Here is a 17,867-nt window from a genome sequence, read left to right as displayed (position 1 = left end):
CCCTTAACGGACCAAACTTTGTTGGACTTTTAGTAGTCCAGGTGACGGGAATTCTGTCCCTGTGTTTGTTGACGCGTAACAACTCTTTTAAACACAGAGACAAAGTTAAGTACGCATTCAGTTGCTACATTAAGCAAATCATCTTGATAATGCTGCCAAATGTGAATGTGTAATAGGGCATGATTTGGGATTGATCACGTTCGTCTGCCCACACTACTACTCGCCATTCTTCCACGCAAGTACCGTAATTGACCAACTAGAGCGAATGACGAAAGTAATAATGGCGGGTGTCGCAGGCTCGCTACTTACCAAGGTAATGTTCGCAGTGTCCGTAGAATGATGATAGACTAGAATCCTAGCACCAGTAATGAATCATTGATACATTTGAAACTAGTTGAGTTGGAACAAACTAATTAACATAATATTAGTAGGTCTTATAAAGCTACTCGTGATTATATTGCTGATTAAAAGTAAAACCGCAACTCGTTCACTTCACTCAAATAACAAAAGTCTACTTCATAATACAAAGTCATAAGTAGAGCGTGCGTTCTCGCAAGTAGCCCCCCTCTTATGGAACAGTACACCACTTGAACTTCATTCATCACCCACTGTCGATGAATTCAAAAAGGATATCAAGAAGACACATCTGTTCACAGGAGCTTTCTAACTAGTCCTTTACAATGATCTACAATTGTTCCTGTTCAGCGCTATAGAACATTACGTCGTATCGGATTTCGGCTATACAATTTTTTATGGATGGTTGGATGGATGGATGGATGGATGGATGGATGGGTGGGTGGATGGATGGATGGATGGTTGGTTGGATGGATGGATGGATGGATGGATGGATGGATGGGTGGATGGGTGGATGGATGGGTGGATGGATGGATGGGTGGGTGGATGGATGGATGGATTAATGGATGGATGGATGGATGGATGGATTGGTGTTGAAGTTAGAAGTCTGAAAAAGTATGTTGTTACAATTGATGTGTATGATTTGGCAACGATCTGATAAGATAATGATCATCCGCGATAAGAAAATGTAACATTGTTGGTGAGATTTTTAACGCTCTTGTTTCATGCTCAACTGGCTTCCATTGTAAGACGCGAATTTCAATGACTGTATATTGTGTACATCTAATCTCAACTGAAGTTATTTTCAGTCACCTGGATTGTTTTGTATTATTATTATTATCATGAATATTCAGACATTACAATCAACATAGTCTTAATCAGCATAAATCATTTACAATGTAACGACAACTACTAAGATAATGACATCGCGCGTAAAGATTATGTAGCAATATCACAAATGTGTGTGGAACAAGACCATGAAATGTAACATTATTAATAAGAATTTTGTTCAGCTAGACGGCAAAATGTAGCAATATTAGTACTTTTTTTGTGTCGAGTCAGACGACAGTATGACAGTACGATTTGTGTCGCGTCAGACGATTCTGTTTCAGATCTATTGGCTTCAATTGTATGCGTGTGCATAGATGTACCCTACCGTTCACAACACATGCGCACAAAATGAATAGCCTAGGGGGTCGCCTTCAATATTAGGATTCAATGTCACCTCAAATAGCTGCATAGATTTCATCAAATCCCACCAGCTCTCCTACTTCTATTACTAGCGAATTTCCTGTAGTTGAACAACTAGTGAACCTAAACGTTTCGAGCCTTCATTTCTAAGATTTCATCTACCGTTGTTTTCACTTTTGATTTACCCTTAGATTCCCAGTTGTGTGGTTTAGCGCTAGCAGTCGGTAGAAGTGGAAGCAATACCGGGAAGAAAACTTGACGGTTTGGAAGATTAACTTAGTCAATTAATAACTACGTCTAGTTGAGTTGAAATAACCCAAGGAGAGAAAGATGGATAAGATCCGCTACTATAGTTATTATTTCAAAACTATGTTTTTCGGTTATGACAACGGTTATAATGGTCTATACGAAAATCGGGAAGACATAGAGCTGTGCCCCAAAGAAAGCAACGGATTTGTGTCAAGCAGCGAGGCCGTGGTCCCAAACGGAGATACGTCGATACAAGCCAACGGAAGCATCCACACGAGTGAAAAGAGTGAGAAAGAACTAGCAAATGATCCAGAAAAGGGTGAGTTTATCTTGTGATGATTTCCAGTGTCTTTTACATTCAACCACTCCCCCCCCTTCCCTTCCAGTTAATATTCTGTGGTGAAATGTTTCAACAGAGACAGCAAACCTCCGTACTGATCTAAATAATACACATACTGCAGACAGAAAGTCGGTGTAACGTATAATACAGTATTAAAGTTGCACAAACTGAAATTATTAAGCTTTTGTCATCCTGGTGAAAATACGTACATAACACCCTGATTAAAGTATTGTTATTAATGCCAAGGCATGTCTTCTATGTTCACAAATATCGTCTTATCGCATCGTTAGCACTGATGATGGCATAAAAGGAAGTTTCCCGACATTTAGTGTACGTATACTGAATCACCTTTTTTTGAATTTGAGTCATTATCTAAAACCAAAATCACAGATTTCAGTTCTGCCTATAGCAGTTATGGTTAAAGTAAGCCTCTGTAAGTAAAACACTACATATATCTATTTTGAGATGCAGCGAAATAATCTCTCAAAAAACAGTTTATGTCGCTTTAAAGTGAAACAAAAACTAACACCGGGATTAACGTCAAATCGACTTTTTTGAGCCATACTTTTCGGCAATATACAGAAATCGATGTACAATGGACACCTATGACGTCAAATTCATGTCGGGTCATCGTTTATGGTTCGCCACCTTAACAAAAAAATGATTTAATACACAATCTTAAAATTGATTTTTTTGTTTTCTTTGGAAACAATAATCGAATACCATAATTCAAGTTCATATTAATTTCCTTTGAAATGTTGAGGTCATTACGTCACTCAGCAACTGAAGTCTACCATTTGCCACTTTTTATGAGGAGGAAATTGAATTTAATGAAATAAAAGTTTTACGTATTCACAGTTTACGGCATTCATTGAGAGCTAAAGTTTCAAGCAATCTAATATTTTGGTTCATCTTAATATGACCAGATATACCATACGTGTATAGTAAGTGAGTAAACTGTGTTCAGATCAGACTTCTTAAAAGAACATGCAAGCCCTTTTTCTTTGTTTTCACCTCGAATGTACGACCGGGATTAGTAAAGGTAAAAACGGATAGGACATCGTCTGTAATCTGATCAGAGGGAATGTGGCTGCATTACGTATAACGCCATTGGAAGTGTGACATTTCAGAAAATATGAACCAAAAAAGTCACTAATTGACTCCAAATCTCCTGAAAGTAACGAATAAACACACCATTAGATGTTTGTACTTTAATTTTGTCTGAAAGAAATGTACACAGTGTTACAAATTTCAGTTATATGCTCTTCACAATACTTGCTACGAAAAAGATTCATGTAGCCACGATTAAGTGCATTTCCACTCCACTCTTGAATTAATTAACATTTTTTTATAAATCTATATTGAGGCCTTTTTATGAACAAATGTATCGATTGGTTGTTTTTCATTGTATTCAATGTCACTGAAGTGCTCCTCAAATTAATTACGGATTCTGAAATGTACATGTAACGGAGAGTAAAAATGAAACTCATCCTGAAAGATTCTTCTAATACTTTCACGGCTACGGTCTTCTTGCGAGTGTCGTTGTCGATGAACCGAAGTATAAACTTCAGTCTGAATCCCCGTGTGCTGATGAAGCGGGGTTCGTGATCACCAACTCTCTCCTAATTAGCCTGAAAGATGACTTTATCCAATAACCTAAAACGCTTGGGTTGGCATGGCAACTAAATTCTCAGGATCGAAAGAAACAGAATGGCGCAAATTCAATTTTGTCAATATGATGGATTACATATACGCTGCGTACTATAATTTCACAAATCATCCCTGTACCTGGGTGCATGTATTACATATAGGTTCAATCTAAAATTGCCAAACAAGTGTTCTAAATATATTCCCCGTACGTAGATGTAAAGCCGACAGGATATTTAGTCGTATTTAAATGCTCTTTAAAGTTGCACATTTCCCGTCTCCGAAAGAAGAACATGATATATCAAACACATAATCAACATTTGAACATGCAATGTATGTCATCGTTGTTTCCATGGTGACGTCAGGCTCCTTGGCAGTGCCTAACAGTAGTTCGTCATGCATTGCATCTATCGACCATGAACATTCTTCAAAAGAGATTAAGTTGACTTCGTGAAGTTATACGTGTTTTTTTTTTTACAATCATACAATTATTTCATTTTGCACGTTTGAATAAAATTGAGTAATATTAATATAATTTTTTAAATGCCAAAGACATTGAAAATGATAAATCTTATTAAATCTTGATATAAGTCTTGCATATCTTTTATAATGTCCATGTTTTACCGTTTCTATATTGAAATGGCGGCGTATCTCAAAAAAATGCAATAAGCTTATACATTTATACAATACGACACTAAAAATCTTAGTGGAAAATCTGTCATGATTTTACAAAATTCGCAAGTCTAATATCACGTAGGTGAGCTTGTACTCTTTTAAATCGTTATTCAAACTATCTAGGGGAAAGCAGTGAAGCAAGACCCGACCGGCTATAAATAAAGAAGGACTTTGCCTACCTGTCCTCTTTGATCACAATGATGATCTATCTCACTCACCTTTGCCGGAGAAGCGTGATGAAAAACATTTATTGTACAGGGATTAAAAAAACAAGCGATTACAACAGAGGAAATCGATCTTAAATTGAAACATATAAGACATGCTAATATTGGAATGTCACGGGTTAGATAGATGACCAATGTTATTACGCGCAAGCTAAGCTGAGGGGGTCGTTGTTATTGTCTCCCAAGCTGAAATTTAACAGAGTGGTCAAACGACAAAGAGCGTGATTTCTAAAAATCATCTTTCATCTGCTCTGTTCAAACTGTGACGCCATACAACGATGAATCATAGCAAACTTATTTTAAAAATGACGTGAATACTAAGAAGCGCCAAAAACGAACTGCTTCGATTGTTATGGCATTGGTCGACAACATATGATTTTCATTCTTATATTCATGAAAAATTTACGTTATTAAATATTCCCAATAGCTCAGATTTAAAAAAAAAGAAAAAGAAAAAAAAAGAAAAAAAACCCTTTTCATCGCTAACCTTATCACAGACCGTACCATGAACTGTAACATTAGTGCTGACAAGCAAGACACAGTTACGTCCAATTCATCATCGTATCTTGGGAGTAAAAACAGGTGTTGCTTTAAAGTATGTTTTACATGATAGCAGATAAATGCGTGAATTGTAATTTATCAGGTGATGAAACTTTAAAAGGTATGCATTTCAATTTTCCAGGTTTCACACCATCGTCTGGTGAAATAAACATTGCGTTTGGCGCAAAATGCATTTCTCTCGTTGCTGTCCTTGATGTATAATGTTAAATTCAACGATTTTCTTGTTGAATTTCTTTCCGAAATTTTTTTATTAATCTTTTATTTATTAATCTCGATAACTCCATAGGTTTTTAAACCTCTTTTCGTGGAGGTGTTTCATTATGCATAATAATAGGTTGAGAAGAGTGTCAATAGTCTAAGAGAACGTTCGTGTCTTTCTGTATAAAATGGTCAATACTCTCCTCGATAATATTCTAAAAATAGACCACGACTAGATAACCGATGATGTTCAGTTTTATAGCACAAAGTGACCTCGAGGTTTGAAACTGCCTTTACGTGCATAAAGGGGATAGTATTTGTCTGTCTGTCTGTCTGTCTGTCTGTCTGTCTGTCTGTCTGTCTGTGTATGTATGTATGTATGTATGTATGTATGTATGTATGTATGTATGTATGTATGTATGTATGTATGTATGTATGTATGTATGTATGCATGTATGTACGTACGTACGTACGTGAAGTTCATATACTAATGTTGCATTTTCTCCGTGACCAAATTTACATATAATTACAGTTGCAGACTTCACTAAAGAATTTTCACTTTGATCGATTTCTTTCTATATATATATTTCTCGTGGCATATTTCTATAAATTTCTAATTTAAGCTCTAATACCTTTTCACTTTCATACAGTAGAGTGTCAGAACTATTTTGCTTATACCCAACACCAGTATCTCCACCGATCGATATTTACTAACTTTACTAGCTGTAAAAGGAGATGTACCACAAACACACACTTAATCAAATATAGGTGTTGAAATTTCGTCAGTTATTTTTTAAAAGCTGCAAAATAAAACTGATTAAAATGAAACGCAAAATGTGCATACAAATTAATCTTAATCAAAACAGACGAACCAATGATTACCCAACATATAAAAGGGTGTTAAAAAAGTAATAGGAAAATCTCAACAGAATGCGAAATACATTTTAATCATTTTTTCATTTGTATTGCCATGTATAACAAAACATTAATTTTGTATGGCCTCATTCTGGCGTATCGAACAGGAAGGTACTGGAATGGTTGAAAAGAATAAAGTGCTCGCAAATGAATTTATGAAAGTTGGTGAATACCTTCTTTAAAAAAAATAAATACACGGAAGGCGGAAATAGGAGAGTGGTTGCCATTAAGTATAATTGAAATTTAGGCAAAAGAAACAAAATGTAAAATTGTCGTTAACATTATACAGTGGTTCAATTGTCTCTGATACAATTTTCAAAATGAAAACGGAAATAGATTTCAAAACAAATCCAAATATTGGTTGACACATATCGATAGAATACAACCTGATAAATTTCAAAACGTTTTCGTTAAGCTCTTTTTGAAATAATCTTATACAATCAAAATCAAGAAATCTGAAACAAAATGTCAGACTCGACAAAAATCTTACTGTTAAACTTTGCTACATTTCATCGCCTGGTTCAAGAAAATACTTACCAACATCGCTATATTTTATTAAAATCTTACCAACATTGCTACATTTTATTATCTGGTTCAAGAAAAATCTTTCCAACATTGCTATCTGGTTCAACAAAATCTTTACTAACACTGCTATCTGGTTCAACAAAATCTTTACTAACACTGCTACATTTTATCATCTGGTTCAACAAAATCTTTACTAACACTGCTGCATTTTATCGTTTGGCTCAACAACAGACTATACGTCGCACAAGACTATACAGTGTAGCCATGTTAGTAAGATTTTGTTGAGCCAAAGATGAAATGTAGCAGTGTTTATTAGTAGCATTTTTGTTGAGCCAGACGATAAAATGTAGCATTGGTACGATTTTTGATGGGCCAGACGATAAAATGTAGCATTAGTACGAGTTTTGATGAGCCAGACGATAAAAATGTAGCATTGGTACGATTTTGATGGGCCAGACGATAACATGTTACACTTAAGATATTTCTTGAGCTAGCCAGACGATAAAATGTAACAGTGTAAGTAAGTTTTTTTGTGGAGCCAGACGTTTCTCCTTCAGGTTTCGTGATTTCAAATTGTCTTCTAATGAAGCTAATAAATAACACTGAATCAGATGTGGTGTGGTATTCAACTTCACGTAGGTAGAATATCACTATGCAGTAAACATTCTTTAAAACACTTGAACGATTCAGAATATGGTGGATCAGAAAGATTGATGCCTACTCATTGTATAAGCATACACACTTCAACCATATTTCAAGATTTGCGTTTTGAATAGTAATTGAATTCGTATACATAATTTATAGTTCTATGAATATGATAACAGGAGAGGGGCATATAAATTCTAAAAAACACACATTTATACTCACTCCACATGTCTTGTTGATATACCTCCCTGCATTCATTAAATACTCTGTTGAATAGTCTACGTGTCTCTGAGATACATACCTAGTCAATCTGTACTATATGATTTCCAATTCTTCAGTATGAGGCGAAATTTCTTCATTTTTAAAGATTTTTTGCAATTGGGTTACAACGGGCAAACAAATAAAAAATAACGAATGACTATAACGACAAGATAGTTTGACTTTTATATCAAGACAGTAGAGCTACAAGTGAGGATAGTACATTTTTTTCTGTGTACAATTTTTTTCGCCAAACGTTTATTAGCTTTTTGTGAGATAAGGGTACTACAGTGAAAATTAAAACAAGATACAATACTATTTCTAAACACACACACACACACACACACACACACACACACACACACACACACACACACACACACATACATACATACATAAATACATACATACATACATACATACATACACACACACATACATACATACATACATACATACATACATACATACATACATACATACATACATACATACATACATACATACATACATACATACATACATACATACATACATACATACACACACACACACACACATACATACATACATACATACATACATACATACATACATACATACATACATACATACATACACACACACACATACATACATACACACATATATACATACATACATACATACATACATACATACATACATACATACATACATACATACATACATACATACACACAGGCCGACAGACATAGACACACACACACATCCATCCATCCATACATACATACATACATACATACATACATACATACATACATACATACATACATACATACATACACACACACACACACAAGCTATTTACTGAGAAAGTTTGAAGTTTGCTGCATGCAATTGGTGTCAAATATCTGTAAATCTCATAACGAGAAGACAAATGATTTTCAAACTCCCTTGGGCAACATTACCACTGATATACCTTCACAAGAATGGCTTACACTCATTGAAAACTGGGTCTGTAAATGTATCAGGTGTTAATGATTTCTGCCAGTTTTTCACGCTTGGTAAACAAATGTACACGGTGCAGGGTGACAAGACATATTGTTGTCGACTTTGTTGCTTTGATTTCCAAACATGTGCATTGACAAATGACCAACTACACATGATAATACATCAATTCATGACATTTATTAATGGTTTTAAAACCTGGCGAAATTTTCCATCAAGATATCGTTGCTGGGTTTAGAATATCTATGGAAAATGTTAATAATCGAAAACATTGTCAAAATTCATGGAATTCTAATACAAATTAAAATTCTTGAACGACGTGCAAAACAAGTCGAATAACCATTTTTGTATTTCCGAAAACTCAAAATGTTACATTTCTATCAGAGAAAGTGGCTGTTGCTAACTCGAAATAGTTTTGTTGGTTTTAGGGGTTGTTTTGAGGTAGTGGGGATGGGGGGGGGAGTGTTAGGGTTTGCTTTTGCATTAGGATCCCTGGTGACACAAATGACAGGATGGACTTATATCAGATATGATTACATCAGACTACAGTGTATATATGGAACGACATACCTGGTCTTTGAAGTAATTGGAATGACAGCATATAATAACCCTTCCTAATGGAATGACTACCCTCTACTCTAGTAATCAAATACCGTCACACAGGCCTTGCTATAAAAATATATTGGATTGACAACCTACTTTCCTATTGTAACTGGTTGGTATGATTGAACATTGGGGTTAACATGCCAGAATATCAAGACTCCATCTGCTCGTTATGTTTATCTTTATGAAATATCTTTCGAAAAAGAAGAAAGGAGAGCAGATAGCTGTTAGTGGAGTAAAACAATTTCAATAAGACAACCACCAATATAGCCATTGAACATTGTTGAAATACCAATAATTCGATGATGTATACAAAATTTTGATTAGAGGTTGATAAGATCCATAATTATGACAGTACAGTCACAGATTGAACTCGTGATCGCTTTTGGGTGCTTATGTTCCGGTGCGGACCCAAAAGTCAGTTTGATTGGAATTATACCAACTAGTGTGTACAGCTGAATAAATACAATTGATTTATGTGTACGATAGTGACGAGTAAGTCATTATAAATAAGAAAACGGTTTGCTTTCTCGTTTCATTTGGTGCTTGGATGTAAAATTTCTTTGTGGCGAAGTTAGTCTGAAAGTTAGTCTGAAAAAAAATTGTAAAATGTGCAATTTCTCCCTAGTTAGTTGTTTCAGAACCCTCGTGTGCAATTTCTGCTTCAAGTTAATACTTATTGGAGCGATCCTACCTGTGCAGCTGTAGGATGTAAACTTTACGTTCTAAATATGCACCATTATTGCATTTCACCGGCAAGAGTTTAGGTAATCGTAAGTTAACACCAGCCCCAACCTACCCTTCCATCATCACCACTCACCAGCCCCCCGCCCCCACCCCCACCATCCCCTCCAACAAGGTAAAAGTGGAAATATTAACATTATCACTATTATATCATCAAAACACATGCTTCACATTGAATTAAAAATGTGGATAATCTCAAACTACTTCATTTGTACTTCATTGCAGTGGGATCGTCATCAGCGTGGCAAGCAGGTTGGAATGTTGGAAATTGTATGCAAGGTCTTGGTATACTAAGTCTACCCTATACGGTTAGACAAAGTGGTGTTGCTTCATTGATAACTATAGCAGCAGTTCTTTTCTTGGGAAATTACACAAGTAAGGTGAGTAAATTTGGACACAGTCTCATGACACAGGCATCTTGAATAATCAAGTGGTTTTGATTTCACTACCTTTTAATTTCTTCCCTTGAAATCTAAGCTTTCATATTTATATGTTGGGACTCCACCAAACCGTTAATCTGATTGGCTGCCATAGATGACTAATGACTCTATGTCCAATTGGGTGCCTCGTTATGTTTACTAGTTTAAAAGATGACAAAGTCCGTACCTTGTCACTTTTGTTACGCTCCAACAATTACGTAAATGTGTTGGACTCGCTTTTGCCTCTTGTGAGTCAACATCTTTATGCAGAATTCGAAGCAATTTTCATTACCAATCGACATGAATTTCGGTGTCTGAGGCAGCCATGTTGGAAAAAACTGCTGCCATTGATGCTATGAAACGAATGACAACTTGCTATCGTTTGGGGGCGTGCTAACATGACATGTACACGTTCAGCTGTGAAAGCTTTAAACTTCAAGGAGAGATATTAAAGATCGTATAATTGTTACCTCTTGATTATTCAAAATGGGCACAGGAGATTGAAAGCGACGTGGAAAACACACAATAACATTAACTAGCTACTAGGCATTCATACAGTGTCATGAACACTAATAAAATACTTCAGAGACCTTCATCGAAGTAATAAGAATTAGCAACAAGGAATACAAACACGTGTTAAATGCAATCATGGGCCCCAGACAATACTTTAAAACTTACCCAAAAACATTGAAATACGAAGCGTGACTGTCAAAACAGTGAATAAATGACGTGTGATACCCTTGGCAATAATAACAAAACAGGACGATTAGAAATGCTAACAATATAAAGTTTGACTGTTTAATATGGCAGGCTTAGAAATTCAACGGTTTTGTCAACTGAAGCAGTAATTCAAGTTTAATTTACTAGTATCCCGATTCATCCTTCCTTCTGACAAGACAAAATGGAATTACCAACATAAAGACAGTATTAATTACATCACACCGCATATGATACCGGGCTCTCTAACCTCGTCAAATGGGAAATGTGATTCATTTTGACGTTGTCGACATGGTTAATGCCATCAGATACACGGGTAATGGCTTCGTCTTAAACTGTGCGATTTGAACTGGAAATTTAGTTAGCAATAGTCAAACAAAGAACACAATTGAAATGATTTCATTTCCATAGGGTCAACCACACGCTTCAATAGACGTTCATTACAGTTGTAATGATGTCCAGCCGAGAGCGCCAAATGAAAATGTAATTCTTAGAATGTCTTCAAAGAAATGACTGTAAACTGAATCATGTATGATTCGTTGGTTGCTACACTATGCTATACACACGCTATATGAAATGAGTCAGTCCACACTTTTACTGCGCAGTAAGCTGATCATTGCATATATACAGAATGAGTTCAACAGGTGGTGATAAAACTCTACAGGGGATTTGGGCTTCTAACTTATTGTTTCATTTAAGAGAAAGACAGGAAAGAAAAATGTAATTATCAACATACATACAACGCCATAGAAATAACGGTAATATTTTGTTTACATACATAAATACATACATACATACATACATACATACATACATACATACACACACACACACACACACACACACACACATACATACATACATACATACATACATACATACATACATACATACATACATACATACATACATACATACATACATACATGTTACATACATACACGGTAAAGGTTACGCTATCAACGATTACGTGGGAATGAATTAAACATTAATTGCGATGTTATACAAATTGTACAATCATATTATTCCTAAATGGCAATGCAATGTTTTGATGTCTGTATTTTATGGTGGCTTGGTTGTTCATTTCATTTAGACAAAATGTCACAAGAAATTGTTTTAATCTTTCTATCTTAAAAGTGCAGTTATTTAAATCATGGTCTCTGTGTCGATCTATCAAACAAAGTCAGTGAACACTAACTTGAATAGGGCTGTAGAAAGTGTTCTGGTTTTACGTATTGCCAATGTGTTGTTTCTTCACTGGCATAACATCACTCGCCGGCAATGTGTCATGGTAGCAGTAAATCACCGACTCATATTTTGTAGAAAGTCCTTTAAAATGGATTGTTATTTTTTACTCACAATATTGGATTACAATATATATCTAATTTCATTTGTTATCAATAAAACTAGTTCGTGCTCCTTTCATTTATGCAAATAATGCTCTTTATTTGTTGACATTGGATTGGTGGTAATATAGGCAATCCAAAGAGAGATTCATGAAATGTACAGGTGTCATTTCATCCTGTTGAAATGACAAGAGCACGTATATGAGATATATTTTATTGAATACATTAAAATCAAATGACACTGCAAAATGTGTCTTGATGTATTTCATATGTGAGTGTCATACCAACATTTGATGAGGTGCATGGTTCATATATATTATAATACATGTTTATTATTGCTGCCTTCATGTATGTGATCAGTTAGGCACGCGTTTGTGTATGTATGTGTGTGTGTGTGTGTGTGTGTGTGTGTGTGTGTGCGTGCGTGTGTGTATGTCTATCTGTCTGTCTGTCTGTCTGTCTTTATGTATGTATGTATGTATGTATGTATGTATGTATGTATGTATGTATGTATGTATGTGTGGGTGGGTGGGTGGGTGGGTGGATGGATGGATGTGTGTGTGGGGGGGGGGGTGGGGGGGGGTGGATGGATGGGTGGGTGGGTGGGTGGGTGGGTAGATGGATGGATGGATGGACGGACGGACGGACGGATGGACTGATCAATGAAATAGTCGGATTGATGGATTATTATGGAGGGACGGGGGAGGTAGGAAATATATACATGTATATGCAAATGTCAAATCACATGAAGCATAATATCATGTCCATAATACAAATTCTTCTTCTTAACAGATTCTAGTTGACTGTTTGTACGAAGAAGAGCAAACTGGTGGAAAGGGAGGTAAACCGAGGAAAATTAGAGTTCGCAACTCCTATCCCGATGTGGCCGTAGCATGTTGGAATAAATGGGGAAGTCATCTCCTTAATATTATAACTATCGTTGATGTAACAGCAGTTGCAACGCTATACTTGGAACTATCGGGTTCGTTGCTGGTCGATACATTCCCTATGGCAGGTCTGTCCAAGCTGTCGTGGATCTGTATCTCTGCCTTTGCCGTCCTACCCTCAGTACTATTCAAAAACCTCACTCGGATTTCATACATAAGCCTGTTGGCAGTACTTGCCATCGGAGCCATGCTGTTCAGCGTGGTGTGGTACAGCTTTGGCGAAAGCGTCAAATGGAACTTAAAATCAGTACCAGGTTTCGATATAGAAGAATTTGGAATCAGTTTCTCTGTGATTCTCTTTAACTTTGGTACGCAGTTTATTATGCCAGGAGTGGAAGAAAGCATGAGGGAACGCGAAAAGTTTGGCCGCATGGTGAATCTAACGTATATCGTCGTGGCTGTTATCAATATCGGCTACGCTTTTTTTGCGTACCTTACATTTACAGACGAAACACAAGAATTTATCACGTATAATCTGCCGACAGGTTTTATTCAGACAATAGTTAGCTTACTTTTCGTTTTTAAATCGCTCCTGTCATATCCCCTTATGTTTTTCCTCATAGTAATGTCTCTGGAAAGCATGCAACTACGTTTCTTGCCGCCATGTAACCCGCCAACATCGGACGATAGGCTACCTATATGGTCAATCATTTTTCGCTTTACTCTCCTGTTGTTTACACTTTTCTTGGCTATTATAATACCACACTTCACTCTACTGATGGGGGTTACCGGAAGTCTCACGAGTCCTTGGCTGGACTTTATTTTTCCTTGTATATTTCACATGACGCTAAAGCGGGGTAAACTGAGGTATTACCAGATTTTTGCCGACATATCAATCATTATCATAGGGCTAATAGGTGGGGGAATCGGGTTACTCTACACTTTAAAGGTACTGATTCGAGTGTATACTACAAAGCAGTGAAGACGACAATTACATGGAGACATGTAAGATATACGTTTGAATTCTGCCCTCATCGGCCGGGCCTTCTCTTGAGAGGAGTATGGCCGATGAGGGCACCCGAGACGGCGTACTTACAGTCCAACTCGTACACAGTAACATGTACACCAGTGCAGTTTAAAATAAAAGGTATGAACGGGGAAAAAATTATATATTAACCACTAATGCACTCCATATCAATGAATTAAAAGTAATATTTCCACCGGCATGGAACAGTGATACATATCATTACTTCACAGACACTCAAATACACCACTATTTTAGATAGGAACACTAAAATTCTGGCTTCATTTCAAATTTGGGTAGACACAAGTCTTTTTTGAATTAAGCAAGCATATATTTGTATTCATTTTTGTACTCATTTGTATGCGATAGTTTGAGTCATCAGGAAAAGAAAGCAAACTAAAGTGTATACGCACATCTGAAAAGTGTTCTCCCAGAACAAGATACGACCTGAACTTTTAATTTCATATAAGTACCATCTCGAAAATACTAAATACACTTCAAACAACACAGTTAAATGTGCATACCCCCGGTATATAGTATAAAACAGTAACGAGAACCAGGTAACCGTTTTCTTAAATTCCAAATGACAAAACTGTCACTTTAAGGAGGTCAGGGGTCATGAGTGGGTTAAAGAAATCCTAGAATTTAGTGTTGAAAACAAATGGGAGAACATTCCATCCGATAAATGTTTAAGTTCACTCAGTTTACTTTTATATCTTTTTTTAAAATCTACATCTATTTCGTGGATTTCAAGGGACATTCCACGCTCTCTACGTTATTGTTTGCTTTCTCAAGGGAGGATAATTCTGTAATTCGGCAAAAGACATGAGGATTTGAAATTATCTCAGACTATATATCATTACTGTTTATATCAAGGCATAAACGGGTATGTGGAAAAAATAGAGAAAGGCCTCAAAGCTAAGTTGAAAAGTGTAAGCAATTGGAACGTATTTTTTTTAGTTGAATTGAAAACAACTTTTCCATACAGGCTGGGTGGTTAACCTTTCAAGCTTTTTCTCCATACGGCCTGCGAGCCCAGGATTTCAAATTTAGTAGTTTTGACTGTGCCTAATTATCATCTCCGCCCATGAGGAAAAAAACAGCCCATTTATCATATCACCTTTCAAGTTATTTTTTTTTTTTTTTACAAAGGAAGCATTTCCTCATAAAACAAACTTGGTCACATCCGGGTAATCTGACAGTCAAAATAGTTTAGGTATAACTTGCGACTTATCCAACCAATCAGCTTAAATGCACGGCATCCATGCTAAATACTAAATTTGAATAACTGAGTTCGCAGACTGTGTGGAAAGAAAGTCGAGGTCGACCACCCAACTTACTACGGATGCTACCTATGTTATATGCAAGTGTCAATTGTAGTATGTCACGGACAAAGGGCTAGAAGAACATCCGAAAATTGTGTAGTTATATGTAAATTGAGTTTTTGGAAAGTATTTCACTTCTTCAATGCACATGTATATTAGTTTGCATAATATCGACAAGCAGAGACATGAGTTCATTTTATCTGTACAAATAGTTAAGTTATGAGCTTGAATTACTTTGTTACATTTTGTTCTATGTTCTTGCAATCTCCATATTTTTTACAATATATATATATATGTGTATATATATATATATATATATATATATATATATATATATATATATATATATATATATATATATATATATATATATATATAACCATGCAGAGAGTAGAACGCTTAATGTATATGTATTATCATGCAATTCCTTTGTTGTACACTTCATGTTGTTAATATATTTCAGAATTGCAGAATTGTATATTTTGTAGAAGTAACCTGAAGAAACACAGGAAATGCGCCATTTCTGTTGTAGTGCATTTGTAAATGAAGGACAACTTGAATAAAAATCCTCAACATATATTCCAAGAGCACGAATAAATATCCAATGTCTACTTTATATGTGCCATTTCCAAACTGATCCAAAGTATTGGTGTTATTTTCATATCATGTGATATGCAGTAACCAACCATTTTGGCCATCCGGGTCATTTGGAGGATTTTTCTTAATTTTGTTTTGGAATAGGGAAGGGGCCCGGTTGGGGTTGACTTGATTTTGAACTGGCGCTTACATTTGTTGAAAATCTCCAGATTAGACACTTATTTTCTGAAGCAAGACCATCTGTTATACATATCAGAGCATTTGTCATTGAATTGTTACGAATTAGCTCCCAAAAATTATGAGTTTTAGATAAAAGAAAATTAGAGAATGAGAACAGTCCTTTTATGTCCTACGAAATATGAAATATGAGTTTTTTCAACCACGAGGACATCAGCAAAAATCTGCATTTATTCATGTTAATGTGCTGAAAACGAACAGACAGCCATACAAGAGTTTAGTATTACGAACGATACCCCGACCCTCCCTTGAGCAATACTCATTAAATATCACCTACATCGGCATGCTCATGTAATGGATCACATGTACACTTTGAGTTAAAACCAGAAGTTGACATATGACTGCCCTCATCGTTCATGCATGTATCCACGTGTGACGTACCGTTTCCTCATTAATGATAATGTATATTGTAAATCTTCAGTGTGCCTCCAATAAAAAAAATATGCTCTGCCAAAAGTCATGCGAAAAAAAATTGCTTCTAACTAAGGGATTGATCATTTGACATGGCAGGGGGGGGGGTGTTTTCAGGGTGGACACCAGTTATGTTAAATGAAGACCCCAAAAAACCATGACATGGCCAAAACCATCTTTCCAAGATATCCTCCCCGACCGATTTATTTAATCAACCGTGTTTTTTTTCTATATGCTGTATTCTACATATAGTGTACGGTGTACATGACGTCATGAAGTATTAACATAAAAACAAAAGAAACGCTGTCAGTATGCAAACATGAGATCGACAGACATTACTTTTTGAAGATTTCCTTTTCGGATTATATGTCTCGTTTTTTTAATTGTTTCATTTCAATGAGCAAATAGAAAAAACATCAATAGACAACAATGTACTTCTTACGTTGATTGGTATATAGGTCAAGCGGCTATTTATATACTCCAGTTAATCATCTTAAACTCGAGAAGTGTCATAAGAGGGCACCCCACTTAAGGGCTAAAATCTTTGAAATCAACCATCACCATTAACGATCATAACGACCTCAGGCCGTTCTTTCTAATGGTTTTAGACATGACAAACCGTATAAAACAGCGCCATCTATAGCGCTAAATATGTTAACTTTTGTTTTTTAATCCTTGTAACATCACATCCCAAATTTATAAATGAATAACATTAGTAAAACAACCCAAACCTATTGAAATATTACAGTCATTTTATTTGCATATCAATCACGTATTACTTTTAA

At 35.8% G+C, this 17,867-nt stretch overlaps 1 protein-coding gene across 1 annotated transcript; it reads left to right on the top strand.

Moving 5' to 3' along the window:
* Nucleotides 1-1,875: 1,875 nt before the first annotated feature.
* LOC144438339 (vesicular inhibitory amino acid transporter-like) lies at nt 1,876-14,470 on the top strand. Its single transcript, XM_078127411.1, has 3 exons — nt 1,876-2,113; nt 10,345-10,499; nt 13,394-14,470. Exons 1-3 carry the CDS (start codon nt 1,876-1,878, stop codon nt 14,468-14,470), a joined length of 1,470 nt encoding a protein of 489 aa, XP_077983537.1.
* The last annotated feature ends 3,397 nt before the right edge of the window (nt 14,471-17,867 follow it).

Source organism: Glandiceps talaboti, chromosome 7 (assembly GCF_964340395.1).
Source record: "Glandiceps talaboti chromosome 7, keGlaTala1.1, whole genome shotgun sequence".
NCBI classification, from domain to species: Eukaryota; Metazoa; Hemichordata; class Enteropneusta; family Spengelidae; genus Glandiceps; species Glandiceps talaboti.
Note: the sequence above shows the minus strand (reverse complement) of the source record. Positions and strands in the feature narration are given on the sequence as shown.

What these genes read in the sequence shown, in the direction of transcription:
- LOC144438339 (XM_078127411.1), top strand. Translation starts at nt 1,876, where the DNA reads ATGGATAAGATCCGCTACTATAGTTATTATTTCAAAACTATGTTTTTC. An exon ending in AGCAAATGATCCAGAAAAGG is followed by an intron (nt 2,114 to 10,344) that starts GTGAGTTTATCT and finishes ACTTCATTGCAG; the next exon opens with TGGGATCGTCATCAGCGTGG. An exon ending in TGGGAAATTACACAAGTAAG is followed by an intron (nt 10,500 to 13,393) that starts GTGAGTAAATTT and finishes TCTTCTTAACAG; the next exon opens with ATTCTAGTTGACTGTTTGTA.